This window comes from Hyperolius riggenbachi, chromosome 6, assembly GCF_040937935.1.
Source record: "Hyperolius riggenbachi isolate aHypRig1 chromosome 6, aHypRig1.pri, whole genome shotgun sequence".
Lineage (NCBI taxonomy): Eukaryota > Metazoa > Chordata > Amphibia > Anura > Hyperoliidae > Hyperolius > Hyperolius riggenbachi.
Genome location: NC_090651.1, coordinates 243613904 through 243632025, shown reverse-complemented (window position 1 = coordinate 243632025; position 18122 = coordinate 243613904). Strand labels below are relative to the sequence as shown.

Below are 18122 nucleotides of genomic sequence, written 5' to 3'. Positions count from 1 at the left end.
AGTATGGAGGGGGAATTTTTGTTCTAAACCCATCTCCTCTTCCTCCGTCTCCTCTGTTATTTTAAAGTCATCAATGTCCGTGTATCCCATATGTTCCCCCACAAGGCCTTGTAATGCGGCATCTCCGTATTCAATCTTCAATAGAATCTTATGCAAGTAAAGCTGGATATCTTTGTAGATCTCAAAACTCTGAACAGACTCAGCTGGACAGAATGAGAGACCTTTATTCAATACAGAGATGTCACTGGGGGTCAATTTAAGGTCAGTCAAATTTATAATAATGTTGTCTGTGCATAGAGGAAGTGTCATATCACCCAAGATTAATCTTGGTGATTGTCTTTTTCTCTTCCTCCTCTTTTTCGGTTTTTCTCTAAAAAAGTAGACTGTCTTGTTGACATCCCCTCTGATCTCTTTAAGATTCCCCTTTGATCTTTTTTGCGACTATTGGCACTGTTCGGGGTACCGGGCATAGATGCTGTTGTTGAGGCGTCATCCTGGAAATTACCCGAGGAGGACGCCCAACTAATCTTTCTTCTTCTGGATCTACTTCTCACCCTAGGTCTCTGCACATACTCCATGAATACTTTTTGTGTTGCAAAATCATCAACGTCTCTTTGAAACTTTTTTTGTTTGTTAGCCTTAATTTTTTCATTTTCACTATCTAATGCCTTTTTCATTCTACTATTGAAGCCATCAAACACATTGTTTTCCTTGTATTTATCCAATTCTACTGCCGATCTACACAGTTGTTTTTCCATATCAATTAGTTGGATTGTTTCCTCCTCAACCATCATACTCATAACATATATACCATTAGCTATACTATGTTCTCTCCATTGAGGCATAAATCTCTCATTTCTTAAATGTTCAGCAGGTATTATTCTTTCTCTTAATCCCCGCGGGATTATTTGAACTTTTATGTATTTTTTTAAAGATATGATGTTCCATTTGTGCCTGACTATTTTGAGTGCTAGATCCTCATGTGTACGGAACAATCCCTCCATAGGGTCAGGTAAAGCCTCGCCAGGGGCCGATGGAACATCACTCTGTTTACCAGATGCATTTTCATAGAATTTAAAAGCATTTTCTACCTCATCTACAATGTCTATTCTTGGTATGTAGGCCATATTAGCAAAGAATCCACAAGATGTCACCAAATGATGAAGGACCCTCCACACTGGTTTACCATCCAGAAGCAACACTAAAAAACCCCATACTGAGGAGGTGATAGACGATTAATAATAATAGTTGAATTCCGATGCAGCGTGTATATTGTGCAGGTACCAGCACTGGTGAAGAATAACCGAAGAACCAAAAAAGAAGAAACCACTAACCAGTATATGCTGCTCAAGAAACTGCACTTTATTGACACAGTAATTTGGTATAGAAATATACACACTTAAATGCAAAAATATGTCAGAAGTATCTGACATAAAAGTATAATTGCTATGCAATATATAGTGCTGCTGCTGTTTAAGACAGCGTGGAAGGACCCCCAGAGAATAGCATATATTATTCAGATATCCCACTACATAGGTCCATCAAACTAGACCAAGGCATTAATCTTTGGTGACGCCCGTATTGCAGACATGGGAGGAGACCTGAGAAGGTAATATATAAGGTCATAACCACTCACTGTAACCCAAAACTGGCTTAGCCAAATTCGCACTTAAATAGATTAAACCAAATAGCTGCCTGACAGCTATACCTTGGTGATGCCTGTATCCATATCCGTGAGGAGACCGATTAAGGATAATACAAAAAGGTCATAACCACTCACAGAGGGCATAAACAGGCATGACCAATGTGATCAAGTAATTAAACCACCGGTCAATATGATGATATAGTTTTAAATATAATAGCCTGTGTCATAATAATCCGTAGTGGGACACCTTAGAAGCACCAATCCTTAAATTAATGAGGGACCAGTAAGGTTGAGATATCCACTGGTATATATAAACCACTCTCAGAGGATAATAGGTGCTACCAATATGGTCAAATAAAATATCTATTCACTGAATATATAGGAGCCAACAGTTCAATATCAAAGATGGAAGCCAGAGTCCGCTGTAAAGTATCAAGCCTGAATATACTAGTAAATATACTAAACCTGGTGCATCCATGGTGAAGAGACCTCTGGTGGATTATGCCCCCTTTGTACCTCGTGCCCCCCTGTGTCTCCCTGTGTCCTCCTCTGCTGTCCTACTGTGTGTACCTTTGTCTTTCTTGTGTCCTCCGTTTGTCCCCCTGTGTCCTCCTTTGCATGGGCACAGTACAGGGAGTCACCGACATTGCAGCGGGTTGGAGGTTCGTATTGTTGGGTGTTCACAAGTCAAGAACTCCCTGCATTTGGACTATAATGCGCAGTGACTTTTTCCCCCACTTTTGGGGGAGTCTTATAGTCCCAAAAATACAGTATGTCCTTTTAAATAATAATTGCCTGGTTGTCCTTCTGATCCTCTGCTTCTAATACATTTTAATACTTTTAGCCATAGACCCTGAACAAGCATGCAGCATATCAGGTGTTTGACTGGATTTGCTGCATGCTTGTTTCAGGTGTGCAATTCAAACACTACTAATGCACGAATGATCAGCAGGATTGTATAATCTAAGATTTTATACAAAGTATGCAGTAGAAAGCGGCAAGAAGCTTTTATTTCTTCTCACATGGGTAAGCAAGGCAATCCTTAGTTGATCCCTTTACTCGGCCACTAAATTATAATGGAAAAGTACTGATAATGTTCACCCAGATACTGGCTACATAAATTGTAGTATCTTTGCGGCTTCAACCAACATCGGCTTAGTTTGGGGACCCACCTAGTCATACTATTATTATTTAGTATTTCTATAGCACTGAGATCTTACAGAGTACTTAGTCTTGTCGCTAACTCCCTCAGAGGGGCTCACCCTAACCTAGTCATATGTCCGTTGTAGTATGGGGCATATTTTAGGGGAAAGCCAATTAACTTATCTGTATGCTTTTGGGATCTGGGAGGAATTCCTCACACAAACATAGTGAAAAAGTGGACACTTCATTCAAACTATATTCATTTTAGTTAGTGCTCAAACTATGTAGATGTTGGTAAGATTGTATAAAGATCAGGCAATCAGATTGCACATCATTGATGTCAAGGCTCACTCAAGTATCTGGGAAAGCAGAGTTGAGGCAACCAGTTACAAATCAGAGGTGTGTTGACTGCAAGCAGTTTCGATATTTTGCAATCCATTTCCCATCCTTTGCGAATTGCAAATTCTGCCGTCTGCAGAATAATAGAATTTCCAAGAACTTTTTTTATGCTAGTTTGATCCGATTACTATCCAATTTTGCCTGATCACAAACTTCTTGCAGTATTGTGCAAATTTGGACAGAGGCGCCAGGCAGGTTTAAATGATCTTTTTAACCTGCCTGGCGCCTCTGTCTACATTTGCACAGTATATAGTCCACCTTGGGTGGAGGGGACTGTCCCCTTCTTTCTATCTACAGAGAGCGACTTCTTAAACCTGAGTGGGGTCAGGTTCTAATGCTCCCCACCTGCATTTCAAGTGGTTGCCTATGTGGTAACCCGTGTTTCTGAGTATATCCACATCTGTTAATTATTTCGCAACACATTTGCGATAGGAGTTTGCAGTAACTGCCACGGGCTAGAACCGTATTGATCACTATATCCAGATCTTCAATAATGTGATCCTATTTTCTGTTTATAAAAATGTTTCCCTTGATTCTGGCTATTACACAACATAGCTGAACACAAGGAACTATATTCTTTCCTGTATTTTATGTGGTTTAAGACCAATTTAAATAAGCAAGGTACATATATATTTCCCTTACGTAGTTACTGGAGTATTAATATTACAATTTGCAATTTAGTCTTTTATAAAGTAATTATTCATATTAAACATAACTGTATTTTTTTTAATTCATGGTAATTTGATCCTAAGCATTGGACATATTCTATCATTCTGTTGCTGTGTGGTCATCATAATTCCCCTGGCAAACCCTAAATTCAGCTCATTAGAACCTGCATGCATTAGCTCCATCATCATGTTACTGGTAGAAATAAGACTGTACTCTTTCATTGACTGTGCCATAACCTTCCTCTTAGGTGCCAACCAGCTTCCAGCGCAGCACCCCCTGCCAGCTGCACCGTGGACTGGCAGTGGCGCTGAGCCCGGTGGGAGCGCTATGCCGTTCCTCCCGGATGGAGGTAAGGTCGGCGGCAAGTCATTCATTTACATACTTAAAACAACAGATACTGTTAACTCCACACAGATGAGATATAAACAGTTCCCATATAACCAAAATCAAGTGAAGTCAACCAGTTTACACCTGATAAAAAAGGCATGTGTATTCTTCTTTACAGGACTTTTATACCTCTTTTTTAGTGATTCATTCAAGGTATAATAAAGATTTGAACAGAGTAAACACTGAACAAAGAAGTAGAATGCTTAACATGATAAGGTGGAACACTTAGGGCTTATGTGTTAATAAATACTTGTACTTGCATTTGTAATAATCTGCATTCATTTGTAATCATGCATTAGTAACAGGGTTTATAAGTCTTATGGGGGAGGCACTCTCTCCAGAGCTCAAACATCTTGCACTGACGAAAATCAAATGCAGAAATATCAATATCAAATGCCAGAAAATCAAATGCAGAAATAGTCTTCTCTAAATTGAGAATTCATATTACTACAAATGCACACAGTAGGGTTATTGATTAATATTTACAATCTTGAGCCATTTATGTATATCTTATTGCTATTGCTTGAGGAAAGGACACCTTGATGCTCAAAACGGTTGTGTGTTGCCGAAGATTTTTTTGTTATGCATATTTTGATACTGGATTGACAAAAGGAGCTTTTTTTATGCACCGCTGCTCTAGTAGAAGCTATGATTTTGCGTTGAATTATGGAGTGTACACACTTGAAAGATTAATGAAAGATATCAGGCCAATTTTGCACCCTTCCATGAAGTATGAGAGCCATACTCTACACAGTCTATTCTATGGAGCTGAACTCCCCATCAGATAAAAATCTTTGCAAGATCCTGCACACAAAGATGCTGTACACCTTCAAAAGATCAGTATCTGCAAAAGATCTGTTCCTGCAAAAGATCCGTTCCTGCAAAATGCATTCATAGTCTATGATATCTGCAGATCCTCATACACACCTTGTTTAACAGACCTTCATCTGCAGATCAGATCCACCAGGATGGATCTGCAGATGATTGTCAGATATGCAGATGAATGTCTGTTAAACAAGGTGTGTATGAGGATCTGCAGACATCATAGACTATGAATGCATTTTGCAGGATCGGATCTTTTGCAGGGTCAGATCTTTTGCAGATACTGATCTTTTGATTGTGTACAGCATCTTTGTGTACAGGATCTTGCAAAGATTTTTATCTGATAGGGAGTTCAGCTCCATAGAATAGACTGTGTAGAGCAGTGGTCCTCAAACTAAGGCCCGCGGGCCGAATGTGGCCCCCTGAGGCTTTTTTCTCGGCCCTCCACACACAAAATGTATTACTTATAGATGTGGTCAGCTACATCTTTAAATATTGGTAGCCCTCATATAGAATAGCAGTACTGGCACCACCCATCCACATGGAATCCAGAAAGCAGTCATTCGTTGGTTTCCAATCAAATTCCACATTAGGTGACACTGCTGTCCAATTGGACTGCAGTTTGTCACCTGGGTATGCTTCACTGTCTGGCCCACAAAGACTTCTACATAATTTTATGTATACTCCGGCCCCCCAGCAGTCTGAAGTATGTTGGCCCGCCCCTCGACACAAAACGTTTGGGGACCCCTGGTGTAGAGTATGCTCTCATACTACATGGAAGGTGGTAAAATTGATCTAAGATCTTTCATTAATCTTTCAAGTGTGTACACACCATTATTCTATTCCATCCTAGCATCAAGGCCAGATACACCAGTAGTATTGAACTGGCATTACAAGCAGTTTTATTTTTAATACTCATGACTTAAAGAAGACTTGTACCTCTTGTGTACTAGAGTTATCAGGTCAGCAGAGTGGCCACTGCCATAAGGAAGCATCCATTTTGAATTATAAGATAAATGTGTTAAGTGTTTGAAGTTGTAAGCAGATACATTGCAACACACTCTATAGCACAGTGTAGAACAACACAACCTAGAGTCTATGGAGACTTCTTTTGTTTTTGTTAATACTCCAGTGTTTTCTTTAGGACACTGCTGTCCAATTAGCAGCCTGCCACATCCTCCAGCACTTTCTTCCTTCACCTGCACCTCCCTCTCTTTCTAATGCTTTCCTCCTGCACTTTCTTCCTCCTCTCGTTCCCCTTCTTTTGAGTTATGGCACTCTTCCCACACTATCTGCTCTCCCCCTCCACTTCCCTTAAAGCTGTTGTACTGTTCCCCTTTATTCAGACTGACACCCTCCAATCCCCCTATTTTTCTCTTTTGTGTTTACTTTCCAATCTCCCTCTGGCACCCTACCTCACTGAGATGCTGGCTAATGACTTTTGATTATATTCAACTCAGCAATTGGGCAGAAGTGTAGGCGAGGTTGAACTGCAAAAGCGGTGTTCATACCCTGGAAAAGTGGGACCTGCACAGTTGAGAAATATAACTGTCATGGACGTGTGCATGTTTTCTGTTCTGCACTGCCTCTGCCTTTCAGTATATGTGAACTCTACATGTCACCGTTTCTGTGTATGCTGGGCTATTAAGAAGAGGTGAGGGTATGAATGTGTGGTGGAAAGGGGGGGGGGGGGGTAGGGTAATAGGAGCCTGGATGATACTGTGGGGTTTATGAAACCGAAGACACACTAAGTAAGGCACAGGGCACTTGGGATACACTATGAAGGGGCACTGAGATCCTGGGTTTACTGGGCACCGGGTACCTGACAAACGTTGTGAGACACACACACACACACACACACACACACACACACACACACACACACACACACACACACACACACACACACACACACACACGGTACAGGCAAAACTAATGCACAATTTTCCAGGATCCTGAAGAACAGACTGTATTGAGAAGTTAAGGCTGTTGTATGAAGGCATGCCAAATTTGTCTTTGGCTTGTAAATTCTGTACAGACATGTATGTAGTATTTTGTTTGTCATGTATGTAGTCATACCAGTAGACAAGGGTGAGGAAAGGAGAGGAAGACCACCTGCTGTGGTGGTGAAAAACATGGCCATTTCTGTTCTTCCTTGCAACACTGGCTATTGGCAATGGACAGCTTTTGTATAGACAAAATATTGTTTCTCAGTCCAATCCTAGGTGATCATATTATTTGTATGTGGTTTTAGCAAAAAACTGCAGTAGTGATAGAGGTATTGACTTTACAATGAGCCTCCTCACCCAAACTTCTAGAATCATTCTTCAGGTAGAAATTCATGTTGTTACTAAAAGTATCCACCTAGTTATGTCAGTCAATATAACTGATATCTGAATGAATGATTTAGATTAATATAATTTGTATATTTATATAACCATATTGGGGTATAAATGTGGAGTTTCAGATGTTTTTCCTAACACTTTTGCAACTTTGAAGAACAAAATACAGTATTTTTAAAATGATTGCTAAATATGTTTTCCTGTTTGCCCAATTCAATTATACATCATGGAGTTCTCCTTTTAAGCCTATTTCACACTGTACGCTGAAAAACTGCTGTGTTTTAACTGATTAGTTTTTGAACAGCATTACATGATGTTATAGCTTTCTGTTAATACGCATATAATGTGAACTGAGCCATGGGGAAACATGGAGATTACCTTCACCTGGGCAACACATCAGTTGTCCATTTAGTTATAACTGACAGCAGCAACAGATTCCATGTGAAAGGACCCTTAGCCAGATATAGTTTAATTGCTAGATACGTTCATTAGTATGCAAACAGTATGCAACTGTACAAATGGGCTAATCAAACTCACTAGTTGCCTATACAAGAGAAATAGGCTGATAGATTCAACATAGGCAAATGCTGAGAGAGCAGTGACCAAGACTTGGGGGGTGTCTTTCAGACAGGAACACTGTCACCCAAAACAGGTACTTTAGGTAGCGTAGTTATGCAGGACCCAAGGAAGGCAGGACTTTTACAGATGCTTTCAAGTAATAGTTATAGATGCTTTTCATATTTTTCATTAATTACGGTATGATGCATATTTAATGTTTTACCAGCACACTATAAAATGATTTCCAAGACACAATCATGATTCTAAACACCAGAAAGATAGAAAGAACTTTTGGAATGACAGGACACTTCTGCAGCCTATAATTCTAACAGTCTGGTACTTTCAGGTCTTCCAGCCAAATAACATGCCAGAATCTAGTTATGTACAATAATGCTGTGTGTATCTGGAGCAACGTGTAGCTCATGCCAGTAGCAGCTGAATGATGTGTGTCTACATCACACCTCTGCGGTACGATAACAATATGGCTGCTATTTGTTGGTGTGGCGGCTTTCCTGTATGTCTCCCTGTAGACATCAACCACTGTGTGAGACATTCCACACACATCTGTGATTAGACTACCTTCCTTTTTAATTAGTAGCTACATATCAGGTCCACACTTTTTTTTTCTATTGCATTGTGCTCTTAATTTTTTTTCTATTAAACTTGCAGATAAATATAATCAATGCAAAAAAAATGGATAATTCTAGAAAGCACTAATATAGTGCTATCATGAATTTTAAGTTACATATACATGTATTCAGTTCTTAACCTGAATAAACTTCATATATATTTACAGTCTGTGTATATGAAACGATTTTCCAAAGAAGGGGAGAATCTAGTATAAGACAGTCTTACTTATTCCATTCAGTACTTGTACACCAGTACACCTGTAAGCCATTTCCTTTATTCTTTAAAGGGATACTGTAGGGGGATCGGGGGAAAATGAGCTGAACTTACCCGGGGCTTCTATGGTCCCCCGCAGACATCCTGTGTTGGCGCAGCCACTCACCGAAGCTCCGGCCCCGCCTCCAGTTCACTTCTGGAATTTCTGACTTTAAAGTCAGAAAACCACTGCGCCTGCACGCCTGTGTCCTCGCTCCCGCTGATGTCACCAGGAGTGTACTGCGCAGACACAGGCCATACTGGGCCTGCGCTGTGCGATCTTGATGACATCCGCGAGATCGAGGACACTGCAACGCAGGCGCAGTGGTTTTCAGACTTTAAAGTCTGAAATTCCAGAAGTGAACCGGAGTCGGGGCCGGAGCATCGGTGAGTGGCTGCGCCAACACAGGATGTCTGCGGGGGACCGTTAGAAGCCCCGGGTAAGTGCAACTCATTTTCCCCCGACCCCACTACAGTATCCCTTTAAACTAAAAAAACATTCCCTGCAAAGGATCTGTATAAAGATATCAACCAGCCTCCCTACTCATTTGCACAATGTTTTGGCAGTTGGACTGAGCAACTGCAATTCAGTAAGTGGTTCAGAAAATAAAGAAAACCCTGAGAATCCCCTATGAAAAGATGAATTAGTCCAAAATCTATCACATTTTAACTACCTACTGTAAGTGACGGCAACACAGGAAGAAAAATGAGTGCATTCTATATGGGAATAAATGCTCGTTTTATACACCTGAATTTTACATTTTACAATTTTGCACGATACTTGTCCTTTGACTGTAAAAGTTTTGACTGAGTGCCAAATATTTATAGTCTGCTTTTTCTCTAGAGAATCAGTATTACAGATGGGCATATGGCACTTTCAGAATGTGCTCAGCAATGGCACCTCCACATTTTAGCTTATAACTGGTTTAGCTTTATATTGTAGATTGGTTAGATTTAGATGGTTTCGCTTTATATTGTAGCACAACAATTACTTGCAGGAGTATTTTGTAAAGTTTTGAACATATTTTCCTACTGTCAGCTGTATTTTAACATGGATTTGGAATTCCTCTTGTTGGCCCTGCAGGTCTGAGCAGTGACAGCGGGCTTGGAGGCAGTACAGATGGAAGCAATGACGTGTTAGTGTTTGGCTCTGTAGTGGACAGTGTCACAGAGGAGGGTGAGTACGTGTCCCTACTCTATCACTGATAAACTCTATGTGAGTATTTAACCCTAGCAGCCAATTTATTTAGAGGCTTGCAAGTGCTCCAGGCCAATTTATTTTAGCACATTTTTTTTGTTAGCTTTCCTACCTTCTAACAAATCCTGCTGGGATGTGTATTTATGGCCACTTGTCATTAGGGGGCAGTGTGAGACAATAAAAGAAGACTTCTGTTTTCAGTTTCTATGTTTTATGCATGAAGATGGAGATCAAGCAAGTAAAACGTGTACAGCACAAGCTCTTCCGACTGAAGACAAATGCAGTGCATTATCTTAAAGTGAGCTAACTCGTCTGTGGCTGTTTACAGGTTAAAGTAGTGGTGATGTGATTAGCTCAAGTGCTATGATTCCCATAGACATGAGGTACCAGTCTCTTGTATGGGTCAGTTCTACTCAAAGAGAACCTGAGGTGAGAGTGATATGGAGGCTGACATATTTTCTGACCCCTTTATCTTGTGTCTCGAATACTTTTAGCCAAAGGCCCTGAACAAGCATCAGTTACTCTGACTCAAGTCTGACTGGATTAGCCACATGTTTGTTTCAGGGTTGTGACTCAATAGGTGCGCAATAGGTGGCTGAATAGATTTTTACCTGCTGTGCTGTATTCTAATGCCAAAGTTGTAGCCTCTGGAGAGGTATACCCAGCGTCCCTTCAGCTGTACTTACAAATACCTGGGTATTTCTTTGATTTTTACTCAATTCATTTGAGCTGAAGTTGTCATCTGAAGTAGCAGTGACATTTCTTTCCGACCACATAAAGGTGTAACCCCCCCACCCCCCCACCCCCACCCCCCAGGGATTATATTCCTTGATTTATCGTTTTACCTCAGTTTTCATGCGAGTCATTTTTATTTATAAGAGAAGGTTTGTTTGATGACCTTGATATATTTCATTCATTTGCAATGTGATTAGGTTCTAGAGGTTCTGAAATATTGTGACCTTTTAAAAGGACATCAGTAACATGTTGATTTATGTACCTTTTCTTTCTGTGGAATCCAGAGTGTGAGGTGTCAGAAGAGTCCAGTGGAGAAGCAGAAACGGAACAGGACCCATCAGACCCAGAGGACCTGCGGGAGTTGCACCCGGGCTTGCTGATGTACAAGGCATCTCGGGCCAGGAACCTGCCTATCATGGCTGAGGCACTTGCCAATGGTGCTAATGTCAACTGGGTGAATGATGAAGATGAAAGCAAGACGCCTTTAATCCAGGCAGTGATAGGGGTAAGCAACAAATCTACAATGCCCAAAAAACAGGCATAACTGAATGTAATGATCTACATGGTTAGTGGTCTCACAGCTGGAGTTCCAGATGTGAATCCTGGTAGGGTACATTGTTGAATGCTGGCACTGTTGTGTGGAGTTTTTGTATTCTGCCTACTAGTTTTGCTTGGACTTCTACTCATGGTGCACCAGTGTCTCCCTTCAGTCTTAAACAAGGGTTTACTGGCTTTCCTCATGACTTGATCCTAGAATATTGTAGGGACATTATATTGTGAGCCCAGTGTGATGTTCAGCAAAAGATACATTAGTCCTACAGAAATCCATAATAATAATAAATTGGTGGCCAATTGTAACTGGGCCTGCTGTATTTTCAAAAGTTATTTCAGATTGAGATGACTGTATGTATCACCTCATTATTTTGTTCAGTAAAGGTACATATTCTTACATCTATTCTTACGTGTCACTTTATTATGAACTTCTGTGGTGGTGGTGAATAGTTTTGCTTACGAACTTTAAAGGGACTCCGAGCAGTGCAGAAACTATGGAAAGATGCATATCATTTTAAAGCTCTCTTTCTCCTCTTTCCAATGATATATAAATCGCCGCCCTACGCCTTTTAGTTTTCGCTATTTTCGCGATTGAAATTGCCGCGGCCGTGATTTCAATCGCGAAAATAAAGAAAACTAAAAGGCGTAGGGCAACGATTTAGGTGTCGCCAGAAAGAGGAGAAAGAGAGCTTTAAAATGATATCCATCTTTCCATAGTTACATTGTATTACACAGGCCGACTTTTTCTGCTGAATGGAGCTGCTGACACTGGGGAAAGTGTCGTCCTGTGTAATACAAGTAACTATGGAAAGATGGATGTCATTTTAAAGCTCTCTTTCTCCTCTTTCTGGCGACACCTAAATCGTCGCCGTACGCCTTTTAGTTTTCTTTATTTTCGCGATTGAAATCGCGGCCGCGGCAATTTCAATCGCGAAAATAGCGAAAACTAGAAGGCGTAGGGCGGCGGTTTATATATCATTGGAAAGAGGAGAAAGAGAGCTTTAAAATGATATGCATCTTTCCATAGTTTCTGCACTGCTCGGAGTCCCTTTAAAACACTTGTTAATTTTTGGTGGCTTTGTGTTTCGTGATTTCAGAGTGTTGTCCTATGTGCATACATATAATATAGAGTATAAATATCTTATTCCTATATTATAAATATATATATTTTCCTTCTTCAGGGGTCATTAATAGCTTGTGAGTTCCTGCTGCAGAATGGAGCAGATGTGAACCAGACGGATGTGAGAGGACGGGCGCCTATACATCACGCCACATATCTGGGGCACACTGGGTAGGTGTTGGGACACGAGCCCAGAATATTGAGGTTAAACTTAATGGATAAAGTAAAAGCTAGCATGGTGCATCAGAGCGCATGAGCAGTTTTACTGAACCACTGTCTGCAAAATCTTAATGTTCTGTCATAGGAAAGGGGAATAGGATAGAGATCATCCTTCTGTGTCTGCTCTGAGCTAATGCCTGTATTCTCTATCCAGTCAGGTGTGTTTGTTCTTAAAACGGGGAGCCAACCAACATGCTGTAGATGAAGACGGACAGGACCCTCTCAGTATCGCTGTGCAGGCAGCTAACGCCGACATTGTCACTTTGTGAGTTTTTTACATTTGTATGTTGTCTTTTGTGCTCAATAAGTCAGAGAAAAAAAATAGTTCTTTCTTGAACCAAAAAAAATTAATTTAGCTAGTTCCTTGCACCAGCTTTGTTAGAGTCCACAGTTCAAGGTAATGTGTAACGTTTGTACAATGTCATCTTCAGCCCATCTTTGTAGTGCCATTCCATGTATTTCTAAAACTTCAGTTGCGCCCTCAGCTGTAAAAACTAGCAGCCATTCTTCATAATGCTTTGTTCACAACTTCATCCTTCTCTTCAGACTGGACTACCAAGAAAGTTCCATCAATCTCTACATTGCTGAAGTATGATTTGTGCTGAAACTAATAATGCAGAAAATTTGTATCAGATATGCCGTCTTTGTAGATGGTGATGTTGTCACACCTACCTACCTTGTGTAGTACAGCAACTAAGCGCATGTACTCTCAATACTATGTAAACATACTTTGAGAATAGTTTAGCAAATAGTTTGTTCTAATTGCACTGTTGTATTAATTAGCTGTGGCCATTGTTAATCTGACATTATGCTAGGAGATATACTCTTTAAATGTAACAGTCAGTCTGGGAAATCTTCTTGAAAATTGTATTGAATTGTATGGTTTGTTCGGGTATCCGTCAGTTTTTTTTCCTTTTTTTGTGTGTTTTTGCTGCATTAACCAGTACAAAGCTAAACAGGCAGTGCCCACTTTTTCCTTCCTAAAGTGTTAATGCATTGTCTGTCCAGATTTGGGGAGATATGCCCAACACAGAAGGCAGTAATAATAATTAGACATTTACAGTGGGATGCGAAAGTTTGGGCAATCTAGTTCATTTTCATGATTTTCCTGTATATATCGTTGGTTGTTACGATTAAAAATGTCAGTTAAATATATCATATAGGAGACACACAGTTATTTTTAGATATTTGAGAAGTGAAATTAAGTTTATTAGATTTAAAGAAAGTGTGCAATAATTGTTTAAACAAAATTAGGCAGGTGCATACATTTGGGCATCACAAAAAAAATGAAATCAATATTTAGTAAATCCTCCTTTTGCAGAAATTACAGCCTCTAAATTGTTCATGTAGGTTCCAATGAGAGTCTGGATTCTGGTTGAAGGTATTTTGGACCAGTCCTCTTTACAAAACATCTCCTAGTTCATTCAGGTTTTGATGGCTTCCGAGCATGGACAGCTCTCTTTAACTAACACCACAGATTTACAATTCTATTCAGGTCTGAGGACTGAGATGGCCATTCCAGAACATTGTACTTGTTCCTCTGCATTAATGCCTTAGTGGATTTTGAGCAGTGTTTAGGGTCGTTGTCTTGTTGAAAAATCCAGCCCTGGGGCAGCTTCAGCTTTGTCACTGATTCCTGGACATTGGTCTCCAGAATCTGCGGATACTGAGTGGAATCCATGCGTCGCTCAACTCTGACAAGAATTCCAGGCCCTGCACTGGTCACACAGCCCCACAGCATGATGGAACCACCACCATATTTTACTGTAGGTTGCAGGTTTTTTTCTTGGAAAGCTGTGTTTTTCCTCCATGCATAACGCCCCTTGTTATGGCCAAATATCTCAATTTTAGTTTCATCAGTCCACAGCACCTTATTCCAAAATGAAGCTGGCTTGTCCAAATGTGCTTTAGCATACCTTAAGTGGCTCTGTTTGTGCTGTGGGCGGAGAAAAGGCTTCCTCTGCATCACTCATGCATACAGCATCTCCTTGTGTAAAGTGTGCCGAATGGTTGAATGATGCACAGTGACTCCATCTGCATCAAGATGATGTTGTAGGTCTTTGGTGCAGGTCTGTGGGTTGACTGACTGTTCTCACCATTCGTCACTTCTGTCTAGCTGAGATTTTTCTTCGCCTGCTTCTTCAAACCTTAACTTGAACTGAGCCTGTGGTCTTCCATTTCCTCAATAAGTTCCTAACTGTGGAAACAGACAGCTGAAATCTCTGATACAGCTTTCTGTATCCTTCCCCTAAACCGTGATGGTGAACAATCTTTATCTTCAGGTCATTTTGAGAGTTGTTTTGAGACCCCCATGTTGCTACTCTTCAGAGAAACTTAAAAGAGAAGAGAAACTTGCCATTGACCCCTTTAATCACTCTTTCTCGTTATTGGATTCACCTGTGTATGTAGGTCAGAGGTGACTGAGCTTACCAAGCCAATTTGAGTTCCAATAATTCGTTGTAAAGGTTTTGGAATCAATAACATGACAACAGTGCCCAAATTTATGCACCTACCTAATTTTGTTTAAACAATTATTGCGCACTTTCTGTAAATCCAATGAACTTCATTTCACTTCTCAAATATCACTGTGTGTGTCTCCTATATGACATTTTTTAGCGTAACAACCAACGATTAATACAGGAAAAGCATGACGATTAACAAGGTTGCCCAAACTTTCGCACCCCACTGTATATATTTATACAGATATCTTCAACCAAAAGCTGCCATCTTTCCCTCACTACAAGGGATGAGAAACTCCTAAGGGCTTGTTTCCATATAGCGCACTCTCAGCCATGCTTATGGAAACACGGTCGCAGGGACATTAGAGAATGCATAGACTGCACTCTCTGATGTTTCCATACATGCTCCGCTACTCACAGCTGAATCGCAGCACCTGGTTGCCTGCATATTGGGGCGATTTCGCCCACAATCCCATTCAGTATAATGAATGCGATCGCAAGCGCCTCCCCCTGGGGAGTCACGTGCAACGCAGAGCCGCGCTGAGTGACAGCTCTGCGTTGTATAATGGCAACGAACTCTAACTAGAACAAGCACAGATCGCAAGTACTGACACACTATATTAAAGTCTGCACACACAAACGAGTGACACAAAAAGAAACGACCAAGTAGTTTTAATGTTATTCACACACACTGATATGTCAGATTGTGTTGTTCAAACACTGGGCGCAGAAGTGACATTTCATACTACACGCGCATGCATGCTCTGGAACAATGTCATTTGAACGACATTATCTGCACCAGCTGCATCTGCTCGATAGTCGTCTGAATTGATTTGCCAGTTGGATGGGGCGGAATACATGTTATAGGTCACTCATCGTTGCCGGTTGGCTACATTTATTAAACCAGTTGTCCAGTACTGCAATATCTGCCATTCATTGAATGTTTCAAATGACTTTGATCCAATGTGTGTATGAGACTGTAGGGGCCTATTTATTGTGATGGAAATTATGCATAGTTGGCTTAAAATAATGTTCTATTAAAGTGCATATAAAACAATGTTTATTTTTATGGTTTGTTTCGGATTTCCAGCTGTTTTAACACAGGCTAATCAGAACTGCTTTTCCCATAGGCTGCGACTTGCTAGGATGAACGAGGAGATGAGAGAAGCTGAAGGACCATTTGGACAACCAGGTCAATATCCTAGCAACAGTCCTACAGAGCAGCAGTACAGGAAATGCATCCAGGAATTCATCTGCCTTAATATAGATGAGTGTTAGATAAAGCCCCACAAGGGGGCGTAGTTGATCCCTAATTTTGAACTTTTTCACCACTAGCTGCTCTTGGCATCTTTCCCTTTTGTTTCTATTTTTGTTTTTTCTTAAGGAAAACTGCATGGGGAATATCTTCTGGCACCAGGGGTGGGAAGAATAAACTTGTGGACCAGGGGCACAATGAAACCAAATTTTTTGGAAGGGTCTGGACCAATATAATTTCTGCAAATTTTTTTTTTTGCCCCTCTTTTGTCCTCATCACTGCCGAGAGCAGGATGAAGATGGTGATATGTTCATATTTTATGTACTGTTCAGCACTTTTACAAACTGTGATTCTTTTACTGTTTTTTGAGATCAGAGCTGACACGGAGATGACTATGAGTCCACGGATTAGCCAGTGGCTCCGGTGCCACTGTAGTGCCTGACTGTATATTTATTTTCAAGTAAATTTTAAGTGACTCTGCTAAGACAGCCGAAAGGTGCATTGACCTTCAGGGACCTCTTGTGTTTCAGATGCGGAGCTTATCAAAGCCTTTTTGATTTAAAGGGTCAGTCAGCACAAAACTGATATCACAGCCTTGGCCAGATAATGACTTACATATCCCCTCTGGCTTCATGTATCTATCAGGGATGCCGGTGGGGTAATTCTTGTACATAACTGCCCAGCTTTACTCATGTTGCCACTTTTATATATATATATATGGATAGATAGATAGATATATATATCTATCCATTTTAGATTAACTAAATCTTTAAAGTGAATGTATAGTGATTTTTTTGCCGCCATTGTTTTATTTATTAAGATTCATATTAAAATACAGTTTTACAAATTTTTTTTTCTTTTGCAATTTTTAATAGAAAATACTTCATGTCCCGAATTAAAACATGATAGCATTTTGATGCTCCACCTGTTGGTTTAGTGGGAAATTGTGTTAGTCTAGCTTCACTGCAGTGTAGTAAAGACAAGATTACGGTACTTTCCTCTCGAGTTTTCTCTCAAGAGATCACTTTTCGTACTTTCTATAAAGTACCTTTTCAGCATTTTGCAACTGTAAATGTTCCAAAAAGTGGGTAAAAGTGAGATATCAAACTTTTGTTTTCAGTATTTTCTTGCTTGCTGGTGCCTTCAAAAGTATTTTATTGGTATGGTGTGAAAATATTTCCCAGGAGTAAACTCAGGAGAAAAGTTAATTGAATAAGGGCCAGGAAGTCTGGAGACTTCAGTTTTTCTCCTTCTTACTTATTCAGAGATACAGTAGCGTGATACTATGCTCTTCTCACAAAGCTTTACCAATCAAGCCAGTAGGTGGAGATGAGAAAAAAAAATTGTACTGCCTCATATGTTCCTGAAAGATATATATATATATATATATATATATATATATATATATATATATATATATATATATATATATATATATATATATATATATATATTGTATGCATACACACACACACGGGGTGTGTGTGTGTGTGTGTGTGTGTGTATGTATGTGTGCACATATATATATTTTGTAGTGCTAAATGTTCAATAAATAACAATTGTGCTAAAATAACACTATACATTCCACAAAGGCAATATAGCTCTGCTGGACTAGTTTTGGTTCAAAGGTGAGGTCCTGGACTGTTAAAGAATGTTAACATCGAAACATTTACTTTTGTTTTAGGTTGTCTTTTTTGCTGTGCTTATCATTAGTATCAATAGGAACAGAAACAGATT

General features: G+C 40.1%; 1 protein-coding gene across 1 annotated transcript in view; it reads left to right on the top strand.

Annotated features, from left to right (window-relative positions):
• ACAP3 (ArfGAP with coiled-coil, ankyrin repeat and PH domains 3) overlaps window positions 1–17746 on the top strand; it is a 254819-nt gene extending 237073 nt beyond the window's left edge. Inside the window, exons 20-24 of the mRNA XM_068240606.1 lie at window positions 9932–10024; window positions 11065–11285; window positions 12514–12623; window positions 12826–12936; window positions 16261–17746. Coding sequence (XP_068096707.1) covers window positions 9932–10024; window positions 11065–11285; window positions 12514–12623; window positions 12826–12936; window positions 16261–16408 — 683 coding nt within the window. The 3' untranslated portion in view covers window positions 16409–17746. The remainder of the gene's footprint in view (window positions 1–9931; window positions 10025–11064; window positions 11286–12513; window positions 12624–12825; window positions 12937–16260) is intronic.
• The last annotated feature ends 376 nt before the right edge of the window (window positions 17747–18122 follow it).